General features: G+C 47.0%; 1 protein-coding gene across 3 annotated transcripts; it reads left to right on the top strand.

The window, feature by feature from the left end:
* The first annotated feature begins 1,263 nt into the window (after window positions 1-1,263).
* Window positions 1,264-25,917, top strand: LOC100671391 (polyhomeotic-like protein 2). 3 transcript variants are annotated; one of them, XM_010595189.3, is made up of 7 exons: window positions 1,264-1,362; window positions 16,361-16,563; window positions 18,277-18,406; window positions 19,292-19,406; window positions 20,997-21,138; window positions 22,087-22,363; window positions 24,484-25,917. In XM_010595189.3, exons 2-7 carry the CDS (start codon window positions 16,411-16,413, stop codon window positions 24,636-24,638), a joined length of 972 nt encoding a protein of 323 aa, XP_010593491.2. In that variant the 5' UTR covers window positions 1,264-1,362; window positions 16,361-16,410; the 3' UTR covers window positions 24,639-25,917. The 3 variants fall into 3 exon arrangements, with proteins under 3 accessions (XP_010593491.2, XP_064137739.1, XP_064137740.1); XM_064281669.1 differs by lacking the exon at window positions 1,264-1,362 and having other exon boundaries at window positions 14,294-16,563; XM_064281670.1 differs by lacking the exon at window positions 1,264-1,362 and having other exon boundaries at window positions 16,357-16,468.
* Window positions 25,918-25,956: the final 39 nt, after the last annotated feature.

Below are 25,956 nucleotides of genomic sequence, written 5' to 3'. Positions count from 1 at the left end.
GGGAATATAAAATGTAAAATACAGAAACACAGGAAAAGGGATGAGGCCTGAGGGGGAAAAGGAGAGAGGAAGTGGGCAGAAGGAGGGAGACAGGAAATGTTAAGAAAGGTGAGAAATGGGGAAATGTTGGGAATAGAGAGAGGTCAAGAATAGAGAAATTTGCCATTTTTCAGCACACCCCTCCCCACACACACACACAAAGCTCCTGGGGGGGGTTGAGAATTGCGTCACATTGTACATCTTTCGTATCGCCCACACAATTTCTAGCATATTTACAGAATGAATGTGTACCACCATGACAACTCCTCTTAAACCAATGTGGTTTTGGAAGAGGGCTAACATTTATTGGGCTCCTACTGTGTGACAGGCTCTGCAGGCAATTTGTATACATTTCCTCGGTTAACCTTCACAATCAGCCTTAAGAGTAGGGATTATCCTTGTTTATGGAAGTGTAATTGGGTCATTCTGGTCATTAATTCCCCTCTCATCCTCAGTTCCCAATGGGAAGCATAATGACTTGGAGGGTTATGGTAAACAATAAGTGAGCGAGTGCCTTCCTGTAGGGCTTGACACACATTAAGCACTCAATTACTGGTAGCCGTTGTTTTTATTATTATTGTTGCCTCTAAGCGTTGTTGTTGTTATTATTATTACCTCTAAGGCTCCCAGAGAGTGAAGTGGTCGTGACGGGAGTTCACCAGTCCACCATGTCACTGGGAGACGTATGAGGGGGGGCGGGGATGGCAGGCGTCCTTGTGACGTGACCCTTGCCTCCCTAAACGGAAACCTTGACGTCCCTAACCCGCCGCCGGCCTTGCTTCTCGGCGGCATCGGCCTCCTGCGCCTTCCGGAGGGCGGGGCGGCGGGGCGGGGCGGCGGGGCGGGGCTGCACTGGCTCCTGCCGGTCCGGCTGAGGCCGGCGGCACAAAGGAAGCGCGCGGCCGGGCTTCCGCGCCTGCTCACCCGCTTTTCGGTGGTCCCGCCCCGCGCGGCCGAGGCCCCGCCCCGCGCTCTCGCCCCGCCTCTGGCGGAGGCGGCCGCGGGAGCCCGGCCCGGACGCGCCGCATTGTCTCCGCGGCGGCTGCAGCCCTCGAGCGCCCGCCGCGCGCGCGCAATCCCGGCCGCCGCCCGCGTCCCCGCGCCGGCCTTGCGCCCCTGCCCGGGCCTCGTGCCCCCGCCGCCCTTTGTTGACGCCGGCCAGGCCGGTGCGGTCGGATGCGCCGCGGCAGCCCGGGGCCCCGGCTCGGAGGCTCCCGGCGGAGAGGAGGCGGCCCGCCCGGGCCCGGGACCCCGCGCGAGGCGGCGCCCGGCCGAGGGGCTGCGTAGGCCCCGCCCGGCCAGGCCCAGCCGGGCCCTGGACAGGTCAGTGCCCGTGGCGGGGGAGGGGTTCTCACCAGGAGGGGGGCCGGGGGCCGCGCTTGTCGCACTGGAAACCGGGCACCGCCCTCTGGTGCCATTCCCGGCCCGGGCCTAGTCGGTTGCCAGGCCGTGCCAGCCCGCGACTCGCCCTCTGCGCGCTGTGAGGTGTCCAGCTTCCCCGCCTCCCGGGCCTGGGAGGCGCAGCCTGGGTCTCCCTCCGCCCGAGACGTGACCCTGCCCGCCCCGCACTCGCCCAGGCAGGCGCCTTGTCAACCTCGGCGTGCCCAGCGCTGCAGTGTGTCCCCCATCCCTGCTCGGAATCCCCGCATGCCCCCACCCCCAGCCGTCCTGTCTGGGACGGGGTTTTCCGGGGACGGACAGTCCGCGTAGCGGCAGGACTGCTGGCTTCTGCTGTACTTCACTGGTGGTGGACTACCAATCTTGGAGGCGCCCGCGGGTTTGCTGGAGAGTTTTGTTTTTAATCTAGTTCAGTCTCAAGAGGTTTTTAATTGGATGGAAAGGGACAAGCTGTTCTGTGTCAGCCCTCTCTTCCATTTTTAGAAGAGCGTTTTCTCTCCTTCCTACGCCAAACGACGGTATACTGTATTTGTTGATCAAACTAGGGATTTGTGAGATTCTCTGTTTAAATTGAAGTCTACAGAGAGGGAAATAATTGGCCCAAGGTCAGGTTGCCCAGCACTGGTGAAGCTATATCCTGAACTCCCTGCCCCTGGCTCGCACGTACTGTTGGATACCAGTTTGTGTCACCGATATACCCAACTTCCACCCCAACCCTCACCGTCCCACCCCACCCCCACTTTTGATACCTGAACAGATTTCACTGACATACTTTCAGTTCTGATAAACTTTCTTTCCTACTCCTTATGTAGAATGTTTACCTTCTTCATGTGCTGTCTACACAGCACTCTCTTATTCTTCTTCTTCCTACTTTACAAATCAGTGACCACTTTCCCCTCAGATATCTCCAATCCTTGATACTTAATCCCCTTCCATTAGCATATTGGGCCCAGAGAATCCCTTGTTGTGAAGTAAGCCACTGACCTAAATCCACCATATGTCCCCGATTTTTCTAGGACAGCCCAGTTTAAAATATTCTGTCCCATTGTCTCTCAGCCCAAGTGTCTCAATTTTGGGTTTAGAAAATAATGTCGCTTTAGCTGTTCCAGACCCTACTGTCCTGGCCTTTTCCAGCCATTTGGCTCTGGGGCATAACTGGATAATCCAATTATCATTCACCTGGGATTTTTCTTCCCCTCCTGAGTCAACCCAAATGTTGGAACTGCCAGGATTTCTAGTGAGCGTGAACATTACAGGCTAATGAGGCAAGAATACCCCTTCTTGCCTTCATATTTCTGCCCCCTGTCCTCTCCATCTTTTATTCCAGTACAGGGCAGGAGACCTGTGGCAGTGCCTCTTGATGAGGATTTAGCCTTAGGTCACAAGGGATGTAAGACTTCACATCATTTTGAGACTAGTTTAGAAAGAAGGTATCTGACTGTGTTGGTTCCAGGACAAGAGATTGTGTCTGTTGAATCAAGATATTGGCACAGCTCAGCAGTTTGGGTTTCATTCAGTTAGATTTAACACACCTTTATTGAGCTCCTGGTTTATGTAAAGCACTGTCCTAGACACCATCAGAATATAAAAGTATTTAATACATATCCCCCAAGATCTGGATCTGTAATTGGAAATATTAACACTTTTGAATCAGCTGATAAACTGTTTTCCACTGTTGATTTCTGCACCTAAATTCCAGTCCCTGAAAGGCGGGAACCTGGGCTTCTGGTTTGGCTCATTCACAAGGGCTGGCTTGTTTCACAGAGGGTCCGGCAGATGGGTAGTGGTGCCCTTTTGGCACCTGCCCTTTCCAGGCACTCTTCATCACATGAACTCTGCCTCTCAGCCCACCCAAGATCTGTTTCCAGGCTTGTCCATGCACATTGGAATAGATGCCTTTATTTGCCCCTCTTAATCTTGAGAAAGTAGGTATTTTCTTAGTCTGCTATTCTGATGTTCTTGAGTTGGTTTCTCAGTTGTCCAACTGCATCTTCTCGAGCAGTTTTCACCTGCTTTATTTTTATTTTTTATCTGTTGTTTTACTGACGTCTGGCACATAGGTGCTTAATGAATGTTGGTGTTTCATCATGTATCCACCTTCCAGCCTTTCCTACTTGTCTTCCGGGTCCTGGCTTAATTTCCAGTTTTCCTTTGTTGAGTGTGCTCCGTATTTTTTATTTCCACTCCCCTCAAAGTAAAGAGGAAACTCCAGCACCTCTTTCTCCTGACCCAGTAATGATTCTTCTGGCTATGGGTCCTCTCAGCCATTGTCTGTATGCATCTCAGGGGAGAATGACTTCGAAGGAAGGTGCTGTTCTGCCTCAGTTCTCCAGACACACCTCCTCTGTCATTGACTTTCTAGTCTAAGTTGACTGAACCCTGAGGTTTCTCTTTTTGTCATCAAGACCCCTTCCTCTATCTCTGAACCTGCCTGTTCCTTAATTTGGCTCAGCCCCAAAATCCACTCTTTCTCAGACCACATCCTTTTTCCTGCCTTACTCATATCCTGTCTCATACTTTGAATCTTCTGGTTCTGATCTTTCAGAGGGAGAGGGAATGAACTAAGAAGAAGAATAAATGGATAGATGCTTTTATACAATTGAACTGTTCTTGCTTCTGGTCTTATCACTTCCCTAGGCTTTCTTATTTAAGCAAAAAAAATTTACTGTCTCGGAATTAGGGACCTCTCCCTGTGAGCTCTTAAATGCCTTTTAAATCTCTCTGTCTCCCCCCTCCCTCGTTTTTCTGTTGTGAATGTATGAGCAGGCTAAGTTGACAACTTGGGCCTTTCCCTCTAAGTCTCTGTCTCATCCCTTGGTCAGCTAGGCATTCGTTGATCATTTGCTGAATAAACAAAGTTTACCCACCTCCTAGCGGAGTCCTTAACTTTAGGCTACCATGGATCACAATCCAAAAATAAAATCAGAAGCTTAAAATATAGGGAACGGGAGGGTTGTTCCAATTCTGGTAATACCGTGCCTCATTAGTATGATACCAAGCCCCCGCCCCCCCCACCACTCCCGCCTTTGAGTCAGTCCAAGTTGATTTTAAAGTTCTCCCAGCTATTCAATGCTACTTGATCTCCAGGCAGATTTGGTCCTGCACTCAGAAAGATGAGATTAGGGAAATGAGAATGAAGGCGTCTCCATAAATGATAGTTTCTCTTTCATTCCCTTTGTTGTGTACCATTTTGCATCTGGAAGATGAAGATGATGAATTTCTGTGGTCAAGAGGAATCTCACAAAATTGGCTGTAGAGAGAGCCTTTTGTGTGCCCCTCCAGAGACTGTCCTGAAGTGTGGCCTGGTGTCTGAGCCTGCCCACCTCCTGGTTGAAAAGCAGCCTAACTCTGATGAGGCCTTTGTGCCAGTGACAGACATGACTCTTTCTCGAGTGATTTAGCACTTGTTTGATGGAACTCAAAGCTGAACTACCCCACAGAAGTAGGGGTCTGAACATATGTAGGTTTATATTTTTAAATGTTTTTATGGCATGTTTTAACCTACAGCATGGGTCACCAGCTAAAAATACTGTTTAAGGTTGTTCTCTGTTTAAAACAACAAAAGTGCCTGTTTAAGATAACTTTAATTACGTATTCACAACTCACATAAACGTAGGTTTCATTTTAAGCAGAGTTATTTAAAATTTCAGTTGGAATTACTAGCTGCATTAGAACACTGATTTGATACTTGTAAAGATATTCAGAGGCAAACTAACTTTAATTCAGCTTTACAAGGAATCATAGATATTTTGGGAATTATTAGGAATATAACCAGCCATTTGCTTACTGAAGACAGCAGTCCTGAAATTCTGGACTTTGTTCTCTTAAAATAACAAAAGTAGAATGTAATCATTGGTCAAGAAATGGTACATTCTATAGTTAATCAAGACTTACGCAATTAAGAATTATTAGCTTTTCAAGATAAAAAGTATAAGAAACAGCATATAATAATAAATAGTTGCTGTGTGATTATTGTAAAACCCTCTAAACCAGCATAGTAAATGGAATAGTTTTTTTCCCTTCCCGTTACAAATTATTAATGGAAAAGGATGTGCTTTCCTATTCTTTCGATTTAGGTAAGTCTAAAAGAAGACAACATTCTTTATACATCTGCTAAAGAAATTGTCGCTATTAAACACTGACTTGCCTAAGATGAATCCAGATATTGAAAACAGTCCAAGTTTGCTATTATGGTTTCCTTTAAAGCATCAGCAAATATCTGTACCTTGGATGGTTTTCTTCTTAGCAGTGAAATTTTTTACAGTTTCCGTTAAAAAGAAATGACTATTATGTGCCATGTCATAACCAGCTCTTCTCCAGGAATGAGGAAGGCCAGGCCTGATACTGAATATTGAAACTGTTGGCAAGGAAATAAGAGTTCGTGGTTGCTGTGAGTTATTTTTAAAGCTCTAGTTGCATGGCTTTTATGTCTCAAATACTGTATAATTATCCCTAGTTACTGATATCTTTAGCATATTTGAAACCATCCATGTGTGGTCTAAAGCCACATGGCCTAAAAACATTTTTAATCACAGCAAATGACACTGTAAAACAATTAATGTGAAGCAAATTAAAAAAAAAAAAAGTTAGGTCCACACTTCCACATTTCCATTAATCAGCATTAATTTGTTCTACTAATTGACTGGTGGCAAAGTAAGATGAATGAAAGCTTAGAAAATAGTGACAAGAAGAAAAAGGACAATGTTTTTGAGAAGTAGAAATTATCAGTAGGATACATTTGCAAGATAAGTATTATCTTGCCCGTTATACAGACGAGACAGCTGAGGCTTAGCTCACTCTCTGGGCCATTTATCTAAGAATATTAGTGATCCCATGATTGGTAACCAAAACACACAAAAAACTAAAGGCATCATATGGGGAGCATGGTTGGCTTTCCTTGTTATTAACCTCGAAAAAATTAGGGAACTTAGTAAACATTTCTAGGTTTCTTTTGTAAACTGGTATAAATCTGTCTGCCCTGATTATATCTTCAGCTTTTTAAATGGATTTCTTTTCACAGGCTAAACCACCTCCTGGTATTACAAATTTAATAAATTTAGTATTCTCTGGGTAAAGTGGTTCTTCCATTTATTTTTCCTGAAGTTATCTCTTTTGTGATTTTCGAGGTACTTTTTTCTGCACAGTCTACTGGATACCGTGGACTGTTTACAAAAGAACGATATAGAAAAGGATTCTGGTGATTTGCCTTGATGTGAAGGTGAATCAAGCCTTTGGTTTGTTCTAAAAGGGCAGGGGCATTTCCATTATGTTGTATTCATCGTCAAAATAGAGGCAACATTTCTTCCTGAAGCCTGACCCCAAGAGTACAAGAAGGGGGACACCCTGAGTGGACCAAGGTATCTGAGGAACACAAATGATACATGAGTTTTGGCCAAGGAAAGAATAGCTCTGCTCTGGGACTGTAGGAGACCACCAGGCTTAGTGAGATGGTGAGATGGAGCAGACCATTTCCTAATCTCCTCTCTGGCCTCAGTGATGTTGGCACTTCTGGCATAGCCAAGCCTATTCCTTTATATTATAACCACATTATCTTATTTAATCCTCATGTAACTCAGATATAAATACCCCATTTTACACATGAGGAAACTGAGGCCTAGAGTAATTTGCCCAGGATTACAAATGAAGATTTAAGCCTAGGGTCTTTCTGATCTCAAAGTCTTAACTGCCATATACTACCACTTCTAAATGTATACAGTGCCAGGCATTTTATATATATAAACTGTAATATTCACTATAACCTTGCAAGATAGGCAGTATGAGCCTCATTTTTATGAATGGAGAAACTAAGGCTCAGAATGGGTACTGAGTGCTTGAAGCCATGCAGCTAAGCAACGATGGAACCGGAAAGTGGCCCAGGTCCAGCCTCCCTGCCCCCAGCCAGTGCCCTTTGCCCTCTGCAAGTGATCCTTTCATCGCCTGTTATCTTCATGTCCCTGCTGTGCAGCCTCTACCATTGGTTCCAGATATTTTGCCTTTTGAAAGCATAGTAGCTCTCAGAGCACTGTGATGTGAGACTGTTTAGGAGCCCTTAACCTCAGCATTGGATACCATAGGACTGGCTTCAGTCACCAGGTTTAAGTGGAACTCCTTTTGAGAACTCTCTTCCTTGTCTCTGGCAGTCATGGTTATTCCCTGGTGTGTTAACTGGTCCTACTGGAGGTCACGCTGCAGTCCTGCCGGTGCTGCTGCAGAGTTTGATCTGGGAGTCCAGGCCTCTGTTACAGGGCTCTGCTTGTGGGCTGGGAAGCAATTCCTGCAGCTGTTTGGAAATCCCCCATTGCTCCCCTTGTCCTGAACTGCGTGGGGGAGGGTGGCTGTTCGCTCCATTGATTCCTTCCTTCATAGCTGGGGGTGGCAGCTTGGAAAACATTCAGCTGTTTACAATTCAGCTTATGTACACTGTAGCTGGGGATTGTGGGTGAGTCAGAAGGGCCGCTGTCTTTGCCTGTGTCCTGAGAGACAGCATGAAAGTCAGCTGTATGGTAATGGCTGCCAGGAGGGTGGAGGGGCCCTCCCTAACAGATGCCTTAACCAGAGCCGCTCAGACTTGCCAGGACTGCTGGGCCATCTCCCAGATGCTCAGAATACAAGAAGCATGTCTGCTCTCCAATCCTCTTAACCCAGACTCAACAAGGTCATTTTGTGGTGACACTGAGGGCAGGTCTAGGGTCACCTAGCTCAGCCTCTCTTTAATTCTGCTGGAACCTGCGCGATGCACCAGAGCCTCACCCTCCTGTGATTGAAAAGCTCACCACTTTGCTTAGTGAAATGCCTCAGTGGGATCCTCCTGTTACTGCTGTTTCTGCCCCCCTTGGGGAGAGGTCCTCTAGAGCAGGCTGCTTTTGTTTGCAGAGCTGAGGGAGGTACCCAGAGGGGCAAAATGGTGATGGCATCTGTGCGAGAAAGCCACAGGCTACCGTGTGCCCCCAGCGCAGCAGCTTGGTACTTAACCGAATTGAAAAGCTTAGAAATGTTGGGAGGAAAGCAGTCTGCTTCACTGAGCTTTGGTTCCCTCCTACCTTCTGGTACTCAGGGGACTCTGGGGTGGGAAGGGGTCTACAACTTTTTTATCACTAAGGGCTCCTCTCATTTTTTTTGTTTATGTTTTTGTTTTTTTAATATTGTGTTTTTGGTGAAAGTTTACACGGGAAATTAGGTTCTCATTTAACATTTTCTACACATATTGTTCAGTGATACTGGTTACATTCTTTACAGTATATCACCATTCTCCTTATTGGTTGTTCTGTTTCTTGTCATGTTTTAAAAGATACTATCTTCCAAATGGAAACCCTGGTGCCGTAGTGGTTAATTGCTATGGCTGCTAACCAAAGGGAGGGCAGTTTGAACCCGCCAGGTGCTCCTTGGAAACTCTATGGGGCAGTTCTACTCTGCCCTATAGGGTCTCTACGAGTCAGAATCGACTCGATGGCACTGGGTTTTTTTGGGTTTTGTGTGTGTGTGTGTGTGTGTGTCTTCCAAATAATACAGACTTTTAACACGTACAGTCTGCAGTTGAGATGGGATGTGTAAATTTAGTGTAAAGACTTTTGTGGGGAAATAGGTCATCTTAACATCTGATGGCATTTTAGAATTAGTGAGCTATGGTATTAAATAATAGCACCTTTAGCCCTATTGAAGGTGGTGGTGTTTGGTGCCATTAAGTCGATCCTGACTCACAGCGACAGTGTAAGAGAGTAGAACTGCTCCATAGGGTTTCCTAGGCTGTGATCTTTACGGGAGCAGACTGCCACATCTGTCTCCTGCGGAGCCTCTGATGTGTTCAAACTGCCTACCTTTCAATTAGCAGCTGAGCGCTTAACCACTGTGCCACCAGGGCTCCTTTCTATTGAAGGTATTGTGCTGTTTCCTTTTAGGCGTCTTGAGATACTGAGTCTAGCATGTGGGTTCAGATTACACTCAGGGGTCCCTTCCTTAGTATCTGGGAAACCATTTTGGGAATCACTCACCTAGATCGTCTCTCCCTTTCCAATCCAAATGCTTCAGCCACATATGACGTCTGACCTCTGCTTCAAAACATCCCTCAACGCGACCGACATTTCCTGCCCTCTTTTCCCAAGGGCCCTAATGCCGTCCTTGGCTAGTCAAAGGACACCCTCCTCCACTTGAGTGGCCCACTCAGGGAAACCTGGAGAACTGAGTTTTAGTGTTGGCTCTGCCTCTGGCCACCTTTTGTGATGTTTGGTAAGTTACCTCACCTCTTAGGCCTAGTTGCCTCATCTGGAAAATTAAGATGCTAGACTCAGGGCCCTTCTAACTCTAATCCATTGTGGTGATTCTGAGGAGCCCTGGTGGTGCAGTGGTTAAAGTGATGGTCAGCGGTTCGAAACTACCAGCAGCTCTGTGGAAGAAAGATGTGATAGTCTGTTTCCATAGAGATTTACAGCCTGTGGGGTCACTATAAGTCGTAATCCACTTGATGGCAGTGGGTTTGGGTTTCTTTTTTTTTGATGAGCCAAAAACCACCACTCTGTCTCTACCCCAACCCTGCCTACCATACCTTCTGTTCCCTGAATTGGGAGGAAAGCAAACCCCTTATCTAAGTGATTCACAGTAAAGTGTGAATGACCCAATAAGCATATTTGCATTTTAAAGAGGATTGTTAACCAAGTGAGACTTTGTCTAGGTCCCTCTCTTCCCCTCGTTTTCCTACCCACCCCTGGGCAGGGGGTAGAGGGAGGTCAGCACGTTGGTGGTCAGGAAACAGCTTGCCTCCCTCACTTGCCAAGTGGCATTAATTTCTTTGAGGGCCCAGATATAACTGGAGACATTGTACGGGGTGACCCACAGACCTTTCCACAAGGACTGTGTCTGCTGTCCTCAGCTCCCTGCTGCTGGGATCAAGTGCAGTATGCATCCGTGCTCACCATCACCTGGATATTGTTTCAGCCTGTGCATCACTTTGCATGTGCTCCACTTATGGCTTTCTCTATCACATGCAATTCTTTAGGAACCCTGCTGTCCCCCATCCTGACCACATGACAGCCTGCTAAGCTGAGGCGAAGTGAGCATGACTTCAGTGCCAGGGGCCTGAAGAGAGCACTCTGTTAAATAGGTGACCTTGTTTTGCCATTTGCTGAGCAGAATTTGCTCTAGGCAAATGATCTGTGTTATCATTGCTTCCTTAAATTCTGTATTACCTTTATTAGCTCTGTCTTACTCTTAACTGCAGCCAAACAGGGGTAGTAAGAAGTTTTTTAAATTAAAATACTTCCTTCTTGTCATGTCTGTGTTGTTGTTAGCTGCCATCCCCTCAACCATGTGTTACGAAGTAGACTTGCTCCATAGGATTTTCTTGGCTGTCATCTTTACAGAAGCAGTTCATCAGGCCTTTCTTCCACTGACCTGCTGGGTGGGTTCAAACCACCGTCCTTTAGGTTAGCAGCCCATCAACTGCTTGCACCACCCAGACTCTTTTTGTCAACCACTGGTCAAGCTGAGGGGGCAGAAGGAAAAGCTCTTCTTACTCTCCACTTCCTCTGAAGTCAGGTCTTCAAGGCAGCTTTTTTAGGGGCAAACAGAATGAATAGCCAGGCCATCTGAAATACCCATTGCAAATGTTAGTACTAAATCATATTCCAGTATGACTGATGATTTTTGCCTTATCTGTGCACGTGAAGAATATCAGAATTGGCTCTGAAGTCCTGCTGGGACCAGTCTGATCTCTGTCTTCAGCAGGCTGGAGAGCTCAACCTCCAGAGGCCAACCCACTAGTCCCGAGGGTGGGGTCACCTTTTACAGGAGCATCCCTGCCTCTGCCTCTAGAGGTCATCATGTCCCTGCAAGTGCCTGCAGCCAGCATAAGGGCTTCCAAGGGGAATATGGAGTTCTGGATGCAGGGCTCCATTCCAGCTTCCGGGGCAGACTTAATGATCTTCCTCTCTGCTAAGGAAATCTCTGCTATCACAGGAAGAAACCAGCCAAAACCTACTTCTTACTCTTCATTATAGCCAGATACCCAGAAATTCTACTCTTGTAGGCAGGCACCAGCCTAGCAGCTCTCGAATCATTATATCCTCAGAAAGTAATTGTAAATCTCAGCCAGTGCCAAGTTCCTTGTTTTGGTACCAGAGAGACTTGTACTCTACCTCAACAGTTAAGATTGGGGACCATGGGTTCCATACATTCTAGTTTCACAAATATTAAGCAGCTGTTACATATTGGGTGTTAGCCCCTAATGATGTAGAGATGAGTAAGACATGACCCCTTGCCTACAGAAGCCTGCCCTGCCTACCCAAAGCAAATAATTTCACAAACAGGAACATAGAAAGGGCCATTGGGTGGTCCTTCCTATTTTATCCTGTTCCTGTAAGGGTTACTTCTGCCAGACTCAGTGAATGAGGCCAGAATTGAGATGCAATGTTGAGGTTGAAACATATATAATGACTACCCCAGAACATACTGTTCATTCTGGCCTGAATACTTGGCCCTTTGTAGTCAGCATCAATTAAAGGTTATATCTACCTCCCTCTCCCGCCACCACCACCACCACCACCATCACTGATTCTTGACTCTACTCCCTCCCCAGCTTCTTATGCTTATGGTGTCCTTGTCTCTGCCTTTCAGTTGCAGGTGCCTTACTCTGGAATAAAGGCATTTGAGACCTGTGGGAATCCCCAGTAGCACTCACAGCTTTGGGACCGGTCAAGAAAACTGGGCAAAGAACAGAATTCCAAAGATAGAGTACCGCTTTGTCCTGTCTTTTATCTGGCCTCAGGGCCAGTAGGGCAGGTTTCTACAAGTTCTACTGTTTAGCTGTCCTCTTTCCCCCAGGCAGGCTGCAAAGCAGTCTGGGAGAACTGAAAGCAGATTAAATTAATCTCAGTGTGCCCCGCTTGGCAGGGGGTGAGGTTGTGTATGGTCATTCCGGAAATAGCCCAAACTCCTTTGTTACTAAAACAGATGATGAGGTGTCAGCCTACAAGATGACTGCAAAGCAAAATAACTACAGGCCTTTATATTTTCATAAAGCACTTTCTTCTCTCCCTTGGATTCTGTCTCTCCTGCAACCTGTGTGAATTATAACAGAGTGATGGTTTCTAATGTGGTGGTGAAAGAGTTTATTAGTTTGATCTCTCTCAATAAGATCTGTTTTTTTTTCAGTCTCCAAGTTTTTGCTTCCCAGAGTTAAGTATTGGCTCTATAGCTTCCGAACTGGTGAATGTATCTATTCACTAGTGTATTTGGCATGGGGAAAGAATCTGGCCTCAAGAATTATCCTGTCTTGCAGCATAAAGTAATAGACAGAGATCTGAGAGTCAGGAGGGAAGGGGTGGAGGCAGGAAGAAGTGGAGTGGAGCAAAGGTAGCAGAAATCCCATAAAAGGAGACAAAATATCAGCAACTGTTTGGTGACATCAGTGAGCGGTGGGAGGTGGGGATGATCCCAGAATCCAGAAGAGAACAGATTCATTCCGTGGAAGTGTTATAAGCCTCACTGTTAAACACTCAAGCAAGAGAGTCACTCATCCCTTCTGCCTGTGCTCAGTCACGGTGCGACTGTGCTTAAAAGAAACAAAAAGACAGATCTTAGCCAGATGTCTTAGATGACCACACTTCATCTATTATATTTAGTATCGACGGGGTACCCAGTCTAAGTATTGTCTTTAAAAAGATGTAGGCAAGGAAAACCTAGGACGATGACAAACTTGCAACCTTTTTATGTAAGAAATAGTTGAAAGAGCAGGGGGGGCTTGGCCTAGAGGAGATGTATTGGCATCATTAGCAATGTCTTTCATGACACCAAGAACAGCATCTACCATTTCTTGAGCACTTCCTAGGTGTGCTCGCAACACACTGCTATGCATGATCTCATTTAGTCCTCACAGCAGCACTACCGGGTAAGTATTGCTAATATCCTTACTTTATAGCCAGTGAAACTGAGGCTCACAGAGGCGTGGTGACTTGCCCAAGTTCACTGAGTGATGGAGACCAGGCTCTAAGTCAGGGCTAAGCCTGTGTTTTTGACCGTTATACCAATCTGATTAGCCTCGTCCGTGGGATCTTAGGGAACAAAACCAGGCAAGTGGGCAGAAAGTGACAGGAAGATAGATTTGTGGCTCTGTATAAGGAATAATTTTTTACTTGGGTTGTCCAGAGTGGGAATAAACTACTTCAGGAGTCGCGCGTGGTGAGTTCCTTTGTCATTAGAGGCATTCCAGCAAAGCCAGAAAAGCACTGGCTGTGGGTGTTTTAGAGAAGGTACAAGCATGGAGAAGGGAAATGAACTAGACTTTCCAAACGTGTGATTCTATAGTCCATAGTTCACTAGGTTAATCAGGAATAGCCTACTAGGTTCTAATTAGGAGGAGATAGCCATCATCTAAAAATGAAATTTGAACTTCCACAAAATTTATAATTTTAACAACATTCATTTTAAGTAAAATATATATTTGTTTGCATATTTGAAATATTTAAAAATAAAAGCAGAGAAAATATAATTGTGTAAATGCAGACTTATATATTTAAAATATTAACTCAGTCCTCCTAGTTCTTCATGGATTGTAAATGATTTTTTTTTTTTTTTTCAGTTTCCAAACACCTTTACAATTTAGAAAGACTAATTCCAGAAAGGAGCCTTAGTGGTACAGTGGTTAAGAGGTCAGGCTGCTAACCAAAAGGTCAGGGGTTCGAATCCACCAGCTGCTCCTTGGAAACCCTATGGGGCAGTTCTGCTCTGACCTGTATATAGGGTTGCTATGAGTTGGAATCAACTGGACAGCAACGGGTATGGTATGGTAATTCCAAAGGGGGGGGCGTGGGGAGGGGCAGAATTCTCCATCTTGACAGAAAGCTAAAGCTATTTAGGAAATTTTTTTCAAATGAATATAGACACTTAAGGGAATTACGGTAACTTGCTGGCATGACTGTTTCAAACAAAAGATAAAACAACAGCAACAAAAAAATGTCATCAATCCATCTTTTGGATGACTCCTGCCTAGCCCTAAAGTTTATTACAGTTGAATTATGGAGGTCTGAGTACTGAAGGCATGTGTCATAGCCAGCTCCTTTTCATAAAAAAGACTGAACCTGGTTTACTGAACATTACAGCTGCCAATAAAAAAAAATGGAGGGGGCCCAAGACCTGTTGTAATCTAGTTACAAACCCTAAAATGGGTCTCTACCACCTACCTGTCTGTTTGTCATATTGTCATACTGTGATGGCTTGCGCATTGCTGTGATGCTGGACAAATACAGCGGAATCACCCATGGTGGACACATTTCAGTGGAGCTTCCGGACTAAGACAGACTAGGAAGAAAGACCTGGCGATCTCATTCCATAAAGTAGTCAGTGAAAACCTTACAGATCACCGTAGAAAACTGTTCAACTCCAGTGCTTTGGACATATCATTAGGAGAGACCAACCGCTGGAAGACAACATCATGTTTGGGTGAAGTAAAGGGCTGGTGAGGGCAAGGAGACCCACAGTGAGATGGATTGGCACAATAGCCGCAATCATGGACTCAAACATGCCAGTGATTGTGAGGATGACCCAGGGCCAGGCTGCATCTTGTTCTGTTGTACATAAGGCCACCATGAGTCAGTTGAGGGCAGATGTCTATCTCAAGATGGGTGTATTCTGATTTCTCCCTGTTACATAGTTAGACAATATGAATTCCTGTTCCCGTGGTATTTTGGATCTTTAACGTGAAAGAGGAGCATATTCATGTAAAATTTGTGCAAAAGTTACTTAAATAACATATACTAAAATAGTTTTAAATAAATAAACATGTATGTATGTATATATATGTCACACTCACCACTGGGTTAATGCTTAATATTCATAGCTTGTTGCAATAAAGAAATGGCTTTTTTTTTCTTCTTTCTTTTTTTTCTTTTTTAGATAGTTCCAGGTTACAGGCAACCTCAGCTCACTGGGCAGTTGGTGGTGCAAGAAAATGGCTGGGGAAAGAGGGTGGGGATAGAATCACAAAAGACAATAAGGCAACTCATGAGAGACATTGTTTGAAGCGGAGAAGAGGAGGACCACTGTGATGTGGTTCTATATGCGCACCTGGCCAGGCTTTCTGGAGCACTCTTAGATCTCTTCAAGGAAGCCTCGCAGGTCCTTGGAGAAGAAGCTAGGAAAGGTTGTCCGCAGAGGGATGGAAGGAGGGAGTCTATGAATTGCAGAGCATCAGGCTCTGGGTATGGAGCTGAGAACTGGGGAAGAGGCTTTATGGAGAGCACCTGGTCAGCAGAAAAGGCATAAAAAGCTCAGCTCTGCCCAGCACTTCCTTGGTGGAGTAGTAGAATACATGCCCATATTAATGCAGTCACTCCAAGGAACCCGTCTCTGAATAGTCAGATCTCCATTATAGTCTTTACTTCGGCTTTAGCCTCCCAAATTCCCTTCGCCTTAACTTCTGATGTTCAGAGCTCTGACACTTCACCAGGCTCTTAAAAGCCAGCCCTTCTCCAGAAGCTTCACAGGAGGTTCATTTAACCTCTCTCCCTAAAGCCCATCGTACCCTAAACCCTGTACATAGTTCAGCTTTTTGTCCTGGTTTTAGATGCTACTTTGGATACATTTTCTTTCTTGAACTGAATGCCACTTTCTTTGTCCAAATCAATATTGGCCAAGGTCTTAATTCCTAGGAGATATCTGGTCTGCTTAACCTGGTTGAACTGTAGCACATTTGGGAAATTCAGAAACACTGCTAGCTGATTGGCTGCAGTGCTGGGGAACTGATCAGAGGCACACTGGGTGGTGTGTCCGTTGAAACAATCACTTTTAAATAGCCCAATGAGGAGAGGGACCACTTGGTGGGCATCTGTTTGGCTCCACAGGAAAACCCAGGCCTATACTGAATCTTCGCTTTACTTCTATGGCCCAGACTCTGGTTCTGATCTCCCCTTCTTGTGTCCTCTTTCCCCTTGCACAGAGACAGGGCAGGGCATTGTTCATGCACTGACCGACCTCAGCAGCCCCGGCATGACCTCAGGGAACGGAAACTCTGCCTCCAGCATCACTGGCACTGCCCCCCAGAATGGTGAGAATAAACCACCACAGGCCATTGTGAAACCCCAAATCCTGACGCATGTTATCGAAGGGTTTGTGATCCAGGAGGGGGCGGAGCCTTTCCCGGTACGGACTACTTCTTTTCCCCTCTTTTTTTTTTTTTTTTAAGTGTATTTTGGATGTGTATTAGAATATTTTTACAGTTCCATGCAAAATTTCTGAAAATGTGAACAATTTGTTCTTTCCTTGCTAATTTTACCCCGAAGAATATCAGAGCAATTGTCTTTGTGGGATTGAGTATCTTCCTAAGGTCCAGAAGGAGTCAGTGATCAGGAATAATTGGCAAGACCCCTTGTTTTAGAACTTTCTTAGGGAACTTACATTGGGGTGTTTGGTGAGAGATGAAACAATTCTAGAGCTGGGATTTGATGGTCTCACTGTTAATCCCACACATGGCAAAACCTGTGAATGCCAAAACTTTTAGCCAGAGAACAAAAGGAACCTGTGTAGAACTGAATTCTCAAGCTATATCCAAATGAAGATAGGGGAACATGATTACAGCCTGAAGCTGCTTCTCTAGGGGCAGGGCCTGGGCAAGGGACTGAATGGGATTGAGAGGCACTTCGGAAAGGGCTGATCAAGTGTTTCTAATCAAAGCATAAGACCAAAGAGAAATATAAATGAATCAAGAAAATGGCTTAGTAGAACAGAGCACCCAGAGCTGACTCTGTATAGCGTGAATGGGTTCAGGACAGGTGCTACTGTTCTGTAGGTGTGGAGGAACCCAGAGCCAGGTGCTCACTGGCCTCCCTTCTGATGAAAATTATCTGGCTGGTAGAGACACATCATCTCCATGGGATGCCATCTGCCTTTTGGTTATTCTTTGGATCCATGAGAGGTCTGAATAGTCAACAGAAGGCTGAGCTTGAATAGCTGAGATGGGTGAACTGCCCTTCTAAAATGCCAAAACACGCATAGGTTCTTGCCCACTTTCCCTCTGGAAGTCGTTCAAAGCCAGTGCAGAGAAATCCACCTGGAGCACCTTGGCCGTAGTAGCTCTAGCCTCGTTACATTCCTTCTTCCCTCGTTAGATATGGTCTTCCCCTTGGCCTCCTGGAGCCAGAAACCAACAGATCTCACAAGGTGACTGCAGACTGAATAGCACTCTAGCATCTCCCTAGAGTCAGATACCACATAATCTGGCCACCAAGCAGCGTAAACAGAGAGAGGACCGAAAGAGTTTGTAAGCCATTCTGGGGTCCTAGCAATCACAGAACGCATTTGCTCTGTAGCCTAGAATCAGTTCTTCTTGCTCTCCTTGGTGTCTGCCTGTACCTCTTTACTGGATGGGGCAGTGGTAAGGTGGATCGCAGCAAGAAATCAAAATGTGCATGCTGAGTCTGCCCCGTACATCCACTCACACACACAGACTCAGCCGTGTCCCTGTCTGGTGACTCATAATCATTGGGTCTCAGCACTTGATCTAGGAGTGTGCAAAACCTGATCTCTGCCTCCATCTTTGCCCCTTAGACACTTGGAAGAGTAGGTATTTTGCTAACCTTCTAAGCTATCCATTGGATTGAAGCCATTCCTATACTTGGGTGCCCACTGGCATGAAGCCATTCCTATACTTGGGTGCCCACTGGCATTTTGCCTCATGAGCTTAACAGCAAAACAGGGCCTTGAGCAGGCCCCACTTGGAAGATTATGGGGGGATGTTTGAGGAGGTCTGGCATGTGTGCACCTGAATTCTTTATACATGTAATTTTGATGAGACTGAACAGCAAAGAAACGTCTCTCACCTAACCCTCGTGACCTCCATGTCACCCTGTCCTCTAGGTGGGACGCTCGTCCCTGCTGGTGGGGAATCTCAAGAAGAAGTATGCACAGGGGTTCCTGCCTGAGAAACTTCCACAGCAGGATCATACCACCACCACTGACTCTGAGATGGAAGAGCCCTATCTGCAAGGTGGGCATCTCAGGCTTTCTGACCTGGCTGCCATTGTAGCACCTGAACGGCTAGTAGGCAAAACCAAAAGGCAGGCCATATGCAGTTCCTTTCTTGGTATCCATGGAGGAACTCTAAGCCAGGGAGTGTGTAAACATGTCAGTCTACCGAAAATTTCACCCCGGTCCCTTCTCAGCCTTGATCCCTAAAAAACAGGTCACTCGTCACCTGCCTCTCCCTCAATCTGTCCATGCTGGCCAACTACAGGATCCCTAGAGCTGCTTTTCCTACATGGATCAATGGCAAGTTTGAGGAGTGAATGTAGGAGCAGCTCCAGGCAGGTGGTGCCCTTCTTGACTGCCTCAGGAGCCTGCACTTGGGAACAGGGGCCAGCCATGAGGCCCAGCAGGGGCCAGGCAAGAGACTGCCCTTTGCAGATGAATCACTGACTAAATGGGAGCTGTACAGGTTACGGATCTACTGGGTTCTGTTATCCAAGTCAGCAGTCAGCTAGATGGATCCAAGGTGGGATAATTCCAGAAGATAGCTGTGACAGCATCCGGAGTATTTCCTGTGTGCCTCCTGATTCTCTCACGGTCATAAAGAGGGGTGCTGATTCTTCATTACTGTCTTCTGCCTCAGGCTCATAGCACTTTTGAAGAGAAAAATTTCAAGTACCCAAGGGGCATCACCAGACATCCTTGGGTACTTTAGGGGAAAAAGATAGCTTTCCCAAAGACAGTGACAAAAACAATCTGGCATTTTTGAAGCTAGACTGCTACTACATGTGACAGCCATGGGAATGTGAGGAAGAGGCAGAACAGCAGGGAGGCCTCTTGGCAGGGCTGTCAGCCATTTTGTGGAGATTTCTCATTCTCCACGCTTACCCATTTTCATACCTTTCAGAATCCAAAGAGGAGGGTACTCCCCTCAAACTCAAGTGTGAGCTCTGTGGTCGGGTGGACTTTGCCTACAAGTTCAAGCGTTCCAAGCGCTTCTGTTCCATGGCTTGTGCAAAGAGGTGAGTGGTCTCAGCCCCACTGCTGTGCCCAGTCCCTTCCTGTCCCTCGCAGGATTGTGTTTTTGTGTCCTGCTGCTGTGTCTCATCTCCTTCCAGTAGTAGCCTACCCCAAGAGGCTTCTTCTTTTCTTGACCTGCCTGGAAGCAACATCACGTCAGTAATTCATCAAGCACTAGAAACCAGAACCCCTAAGACCAGGTCAGAAAGAATACAGAGTCCAAGGAAAAAAGTAGCTCTGGAGTTTGACTGGTCCTCCTGTGTCCCACTGGCACCTGTTCCCTTTTTCTGCCCTTGGCAGCTGCCATCTCTTCAGGGTAAGCCCTCCACCAGCAGCTTTGCCCCAAGTCACTGCACTAGTTACATATGCTGCCTTTGTGGGTCTTCACCTCGGCTTAGAAGACCAAGCCAAGGTGATGCTAGTCTTGGGATGACAATATAAAAACGACCCTGGTGGTGCAGTGGTTAAACATTTGGCTGCTAACCAAAAGGTCCGCAGTTCAAATCTACCAGCCGCTCCTTGGAAACCCAATGGGGCAGTTCTTCTCTGTCCTGTCGGGTCACTATGAGTTGGAATCTACGCCATAGCAACAGGTTTGGTTTGGTTTGGTCATTTATTGAGAGCCTGCTGTGTGCTACACATTGTGCTAGTCAGCTGATAGCATTATCTCATCTAATCTTCAACATAACCCCAGGAGGCAGGTATTATTATTGTCCCCTTTATAGAGGAGCCCTGGTGGCACAGTGGTTAAAGCACTCAGCTGCTAACCTTTAAAAGGTCAGTGGTTCTAACCCACTAGTTGCTCCACAGGAGAAAGATGTGGCAGTCTGCTCCCGTAATGATTTACAGCCTTGGAAACCCTGTGGGGCAGTTCCTGCTCTGTCTTATGGGGTCACTGTGAGTTGGCATTGGGTTTGGTTTTGGGTTTTATACGGGTTAGGAAACTGAGGCACAAAGGATAAATAATTGTGCCTAAGGTTACATAGCTAGTAAGTCATAGACTTAGACTAGTGGTCTTTAGATCCATATGGTCTTTCTACTGAGGCAGAAGAGACAGCTGAACTTGTAGCCCTGGGTCCTCAAAAGAAGAAATTGCTTCTCTGTGCTCTGGACCTTTCTGCCATTCCTGGTTGTTGAATGTGGAAGTCCTCTAGGGTTAGCCTTCGTTCCCTTCAGGTTGTGCTGAAGATAGCCAGGGCAGCTTTGTCAAGCTTTTCCCAAGCTCTTCTCCAGCAGAACAGTGAACAATAGTTTACTGGCACAGGTTGTAGTTATGGTAGAATAGGCCAGCCATGAGCTCCTAACCATGCTCCAAATTGTTGTATCAAGCACTTTATATGTATCAAGCATTATCTCATTTAATTGTCAGAGCATCTTACAGAAAGTTAATGGTATTATCCCCAACTCCAGATAAGGAAACTGAGGCCCAGAGGTTAAATGACTTGCCCAGAGTCACACAGCTAGTAGTAAATGATGGAGTTAGGATTTGAGCCAAGTAGATGGACTTGAATTTTGCCAGGTGGTTTGGTTGCTCTTATTCTGCATTGGGCCCACGAGCCCTACTGACTGCTCTTGTCCCCATCTCTTGACAGGTACAATGTGGGATGTACCAAACGAGTGGGACTTTTCCACTCAGACCGGAGCAAGCTGCAGAAAGCAGGAGCCACGACCCACAACCGCCGTCGGGCCAGCAAAGCCAGTCTGCCAGCACTCACCAAGGATAACAAGAAGCAGGTAAGAGGGCTGGTAGAGCCTTAAGTGCCATTCTCACAAGTCCCATCAACGTCCAGATTCTTAACACAACCCTAGACACCCATGTCCCGTTTCAACTGCTGACTTCCGTATGCCCTGTTGTGTTCTAGTTCTCATAGATCTGTCAGATCGAGCCTCCCCCGCGTGCCTTAGTAGGTCTGCTACATTTGGACTCAAGAATGCTTATGAAGTAACTTGCCCATTTCAGTGGCCTTGCCCCAGCATCGCCCCTCATGTCTCAGTTTGCCTCCATCCTTGATTTCTGGGCTCATGGAAAGGGAATCCCCCTGAATGGCCCCAGAAGAGATAGGCTGCTCAGGTTACCTCTTGTCTTACTGTGGAGGACCAGGCGAGAAGGCAACCTACACCTTTCACCTTCACACCTGTTGCCTCCTAGAACGTTACAGCAATGAGTTCTTGAAGGTCATTAAATATTTTTTAGGGCCAGTTCTGTTCCAAGAACTCTGTTAGGCACTAAGGCTCCAAGGACATAGTTTTGCCCTAAAGGAACTCATAGCCTAGTGTGATGCTTCATAAACTTACGTGTTTTTGTTTTTTGCTTGGTGGAGGTGTTAGTGATGGGGATCAGCCTCTGATGAATGCTGTGGACCAAAATGTGCATACACCTGAAATTTTACCTGCTATTTCAGGTGGTTCGTAGAGTCCTGGATTAAAACCACACATCTAGAAGAAAAGACAGACATATCCAGATAATTGCAATAAAATACTGTGCATGCTATCATACTGGGAGGGACTTACTCTGCTTAGGGTTGGGGAGGAGACAGCACAGAAAATGCTTTTTGATCTGGGAACTCAGAGAGATGTAGAGTACCAAGCAGAAAAAAGAGAAATATTTGCCTTTGCCCATCACTGCTGCTGGAAGTGGCTGTTTCCCCCATCCTGAAGACAACTGTTTCTCTCTGCTCCCAGCCAACAGGCACTGTACCCCTTTCAGTCACTGCTGCATTGCAGCTAACACACAGCCAGGAAGACTCCAGCCGTTGCTCAGATAACTCAAGCTATGAGGAACCCTTGTCACCCATCTCAGCCAGCTCATCTACCTCCCGCCGGCGGCAAGGCCAGCGGGACCTGGAGCTCCCTGACATGCACATGCGGGACCTGGTGGGCATGGGGCACCACTTCCTGCCAAGTGAGCCCACCAAATGGAACGTAGAAGATGTCTACGAATTCATCCGCTCTCTGCCAGGTGAGGAAGCTCAATGCCTGCCTGGAGTAACAAGGAAGGAGAGGGAATGAGAGACTTCACCTCTTACCACCAGGAAGGATTAGGTAGCTCAGTAAATGAGATATACTCAGGTTGAGGAATTTGGACGTAGAGATGACTAAAATAAGGTTCCTGCCTATGAGAGTTTACATTCTAGCACAGAACACAAGCTGTAAAGGACATTCTATAGCAGTAGTTTGATATATTTACTGATACTGTGGCACAGTGGTTTAGTGCTCAGCTGCCAACCGAAAGCTTGACAGTTCGAACCCATCCAGTGGCTTCGTGGGAGAAAGACCTGGTGATCTACTGCCATAAAGATTACAGCCTAGAAAACTTGATGGGGCAGGTTCTGCGCTGTCACACTGGGTTGCTATGAGTCAGAATCAGCTCCATGGTTCCCAGCGACAACAACCACGTGACACACAGAGATGATAATGCAGTCAGCCCTGCCTCTCAGGTGGGAGTGTGAGGTCTGCCAGGGAGATCAAAAAATAAGGAAATTTAAACTGAATGGCAGTGGACAATATAGGCCTTTAGCAGAGAGCCCAGCAGAGGGAGCAGCTTGAGGACGGCATGTGGATATAAAAGTGCGAGATCAGCTGAGAACTGCACGTCGCCCTCTGTGGAGGAGGACAGCAGGCTGGGAGGGTGGGGATTGAGAAGTGAACCTCTCAAGGCAGGTAGGGACCAATACTGAGAGCTTCCCTGCTTTGTCTTCTGCCAGCTTCCCCACCTACTGACCAGGACAGGCACCAGTGCCACCCACAGATATGTTACAGAGACTGGAGTGTGGTGCTGTTAAAAAGCACAGATTTCTTAGTCAAACAGAACTGGATTCAGATTCTGACCCTGCAACTGAAATCCAGTGTATTAGTTATCTACTGCTGATGGCTTAAAATAGCACTAATTGTTTGTCTTTGCACAGTTTCTGTGGGTGAGGAATTTGGGAGCAAGTTAGCTCGTCAGTTCTGGCTCAGAGTCTCTTATAAGGTTGCAGTTAAGATGTCAGCAAGGGCTGAGGGTGTCTTTGGCTGTTGGATCCACTTAGTCTCTCCTCAAAGCACTTTAGGCATTCACAGACACTCCTCAGAGTCCTTCCAGCTTCCTCCAACTGCCTGGTTCCAAGGCCATGTGTACATTTTTAGGGTTTTGTTATGGCAGCACCCCTCTTCAAGGTACCAGAATCTGTACTAATTATCTATTGCTAGGAAGCAAATTGCCCCAGAACTTAGTGGCTTAAAACAATCATTTAGTATTGTAATAGCTCTAATATGTATATATACATATATATATATATATATATATATAGTAATAGTTCTGTGGATCAGGAATTTGGAGGGCTTGGCTGGGCAGTTCTGGCTTGGGGTCTGTTATGAGGTCTCAGGCAATACGTCAGCCAGGGCCTCAGCCATGTGGGGGTTTAGAGCTGGAGTATCCACTTCTCAGGTGGCTCACTCACATGATAAGTCGGAACTAGCTCCCTGTAGGAGACGTCAGTTCCTCTTCACGTAGGCATCTCCAGAGGCTTGAGTGTCCTCACGGCATGGTGGCTGGCTTACTTCAAAATAAATAACCCAAAAGAGCAAGGTAGAAGCTGCTATGCCCGTTATGACCTAGCCCTGGAAATCCCGTGCTATCACTTCCACAACACCCTGTCAGTCTCCCAAAATCCCACTGCCGTCAGGTCAATTCCAACTCACAGCAAACCTGTAGGACAGAGTAGAACTGCTTCGTAGGGTTTCCCAGGCTGTAAATTTCTCCTGCAGAGCAGCTGGTGGGTTCAAACCACCAACCTTCAGTTAGCAGCCAAGAGCCTAACCACTATGCCATGAGGGCTCCTCTGTTGGTCTCCGAGGTCAGCCCAGTTCGTTATGGGGAGGGGTCTATGAGAGGGCATGAGTAAAGAGACATGGATCACTGGGGCCATTTTGGAGTCTGGCTACCTCGGGTAAGTCACTTTTCTCAAACTGTAAAAAATAACAGTACGTTCCTTGAATGGCTATAAGGATGAAATGAGAATGTATCTAAAGTGCAGTGACTGCCGAGACTGAATACTGGGAGCTGTAACTGATAACTGTCATTGGTGGTGTCACCTTCAGGCTGCCAGGAGATTGCAGAGGAATTCCGTGCCCAGGAGATTGATGGACAAGCTCTGCTGCTGCTCAAGGAGGACCACCTGATGAGTGCTATGAACATCAAGCTGGGGCCCGCCCTGAAGATCTATGCTCGCATCAGCATGCTCAAGGACTCCTAGGGCTGGGCGGGACAGCCAGCATTCTGGCCCGGGGCTCCTCCTCCTGACTGAGCAGAGCCAGACAGACATTCCTGAGAGGCCCAGAAGTGGGGCCAGTTGGAGGGAAGGGGCTCTCTCTGTGGGGCGTGGCTGGTGAGGAGGTCTTGGCACTGCCTCAGTGGCTCTCAGGGGCCTTTCATTTATGTGGGAGGGGCAGAGAGGTAGGTGGCGCAGAAGATGGGGCTTTATGCTTGTAAATATTGATAGCACTGGCTTCCTCCAAAGTCCCAATACTTTAGCCGCTCTCTTCCCCTCTCTCTGTCCCCCATTTTCAAGGGGGTATATGGTCAGGGCTCCCCAACCTGAGTTGGGTTATTTCCAAGGGCAGCCAGCAGGCCTGGATAGAGGCCTTGAAAGCCCTTGCCTGCCTTCCTCCCTCTTCTTTCTCCAGGCCTGGCTAACTCTTCCGTTGCCAGCTTCTCCCCCTTTAGCCTATTTCTAAAGCAGCCAGGGTTCTTCCCTTACGCCCTCTGCAGGTGGAGAGAGAGAAGCTGGGCCCAGTTTGGCCATGCCTGCTGGCACAGACGCCTTAATGCTGTATGACTGTATGACTGTGTGGGAGCCTGGACTGACAGATAGGTGAGAGCCACCCTCTGGCATCTCCAGGTGTTTTGTAGCAAACAGCCACTTAGTGCTTTGTCCTGGACTCCACTCAGCCTCAGGGTGGGGAATAGAAAAGAAGAGCAGCCTCGGTACCGAGAGGAAAGATCAGAAAGAGGTGATGATGAGGAGCTTTTCCTTTCCAGACTTGTCAAGACATTTCTGAAGCCCCTGGCCACCCTGCTGTCACACCAGCAGCAGGAAGGAAGCTGCCATGGGCTGGGCCACAGAACCCTGAAGGTGGAGCTGGCCAAGCCTCCTGGTCTGCCTGCCTGCCCACTCTGGGAGCCCCAGTGTTGGGGCCCAGAGAACCTTTTAAGGGGACGGAACAGCTGGAGCTGGCATTGCATGCAGAAGGCAGCCTCTGACCTCCCGCTCCCACACTCCTTTGCCTCTAAACTTCCTAGCAACAGTTTGCGCTACCTGAGGAGGAGGCAGGGCAGGAAGGGCAAGGGCCTGCCTCTGACTTGCCCTGTCCTTTGCAGGCTCCTGGGGAAGGAGTGGGATTCTTCCCAGGAAGGGGGTGGTGGACACCTTTCTTAGCTTGTTCTATTCCCCACCCACACCCCCAGGCAGGGTTGGAAATGAAGGACTTTTTTTAACCTTTTTGTTTTTTAAAAATAAACCTGTAAAATCTGTCTCTTCTGTGCCTTTATCCCCTTAGGATACCTATCATAAT

Source organism: Loxodonta africana, chromosome 3 (genome assembly GCF_030014295.1).
Source record: "Loxodonta africana isolate mLoxAfr1 chromosome 3, mLoxAfr1.hap2, whole genome shotgun sequence".
Taxonomy (NCBI): Eukaryota; Metazoa; Chordata; class Mammalia; order Proboscidea; family Elephantidae; genus Loxodonta; species Loxodonta africana.
The sequence above is the reverse complement of the archived record's forward strand: the minus strand, read 5'-3'. Positions and strand labels throughout refer to the sequence as shown.

Excerpts from the sequence above, each read along its gene's own strand:
- LOC100671391 (XM_064281669.1), top strand. The coding sequence starts at position 16,222 with ATGAGGAGAGGGACCACTTGGTGGGCATCTGTTTGGCTCCACAGGAAA. Across the intron at positions 16,564-18,276 it reads AGGGGGCGGAGCCTTTCCCG|GTGGGACGCTCGTCCCTGCT; the intron begins GTACGGACTACT and ends CCTGTCCTCTAG. Across the intron at positions 22,364-24,483 it reads ATTCATCCGCTCTCTGCCAG|GCTGCCAGGAGATTGCAGAG; the intron begins GTGAGGAAGCTC and ends TGTCACCTTCAG.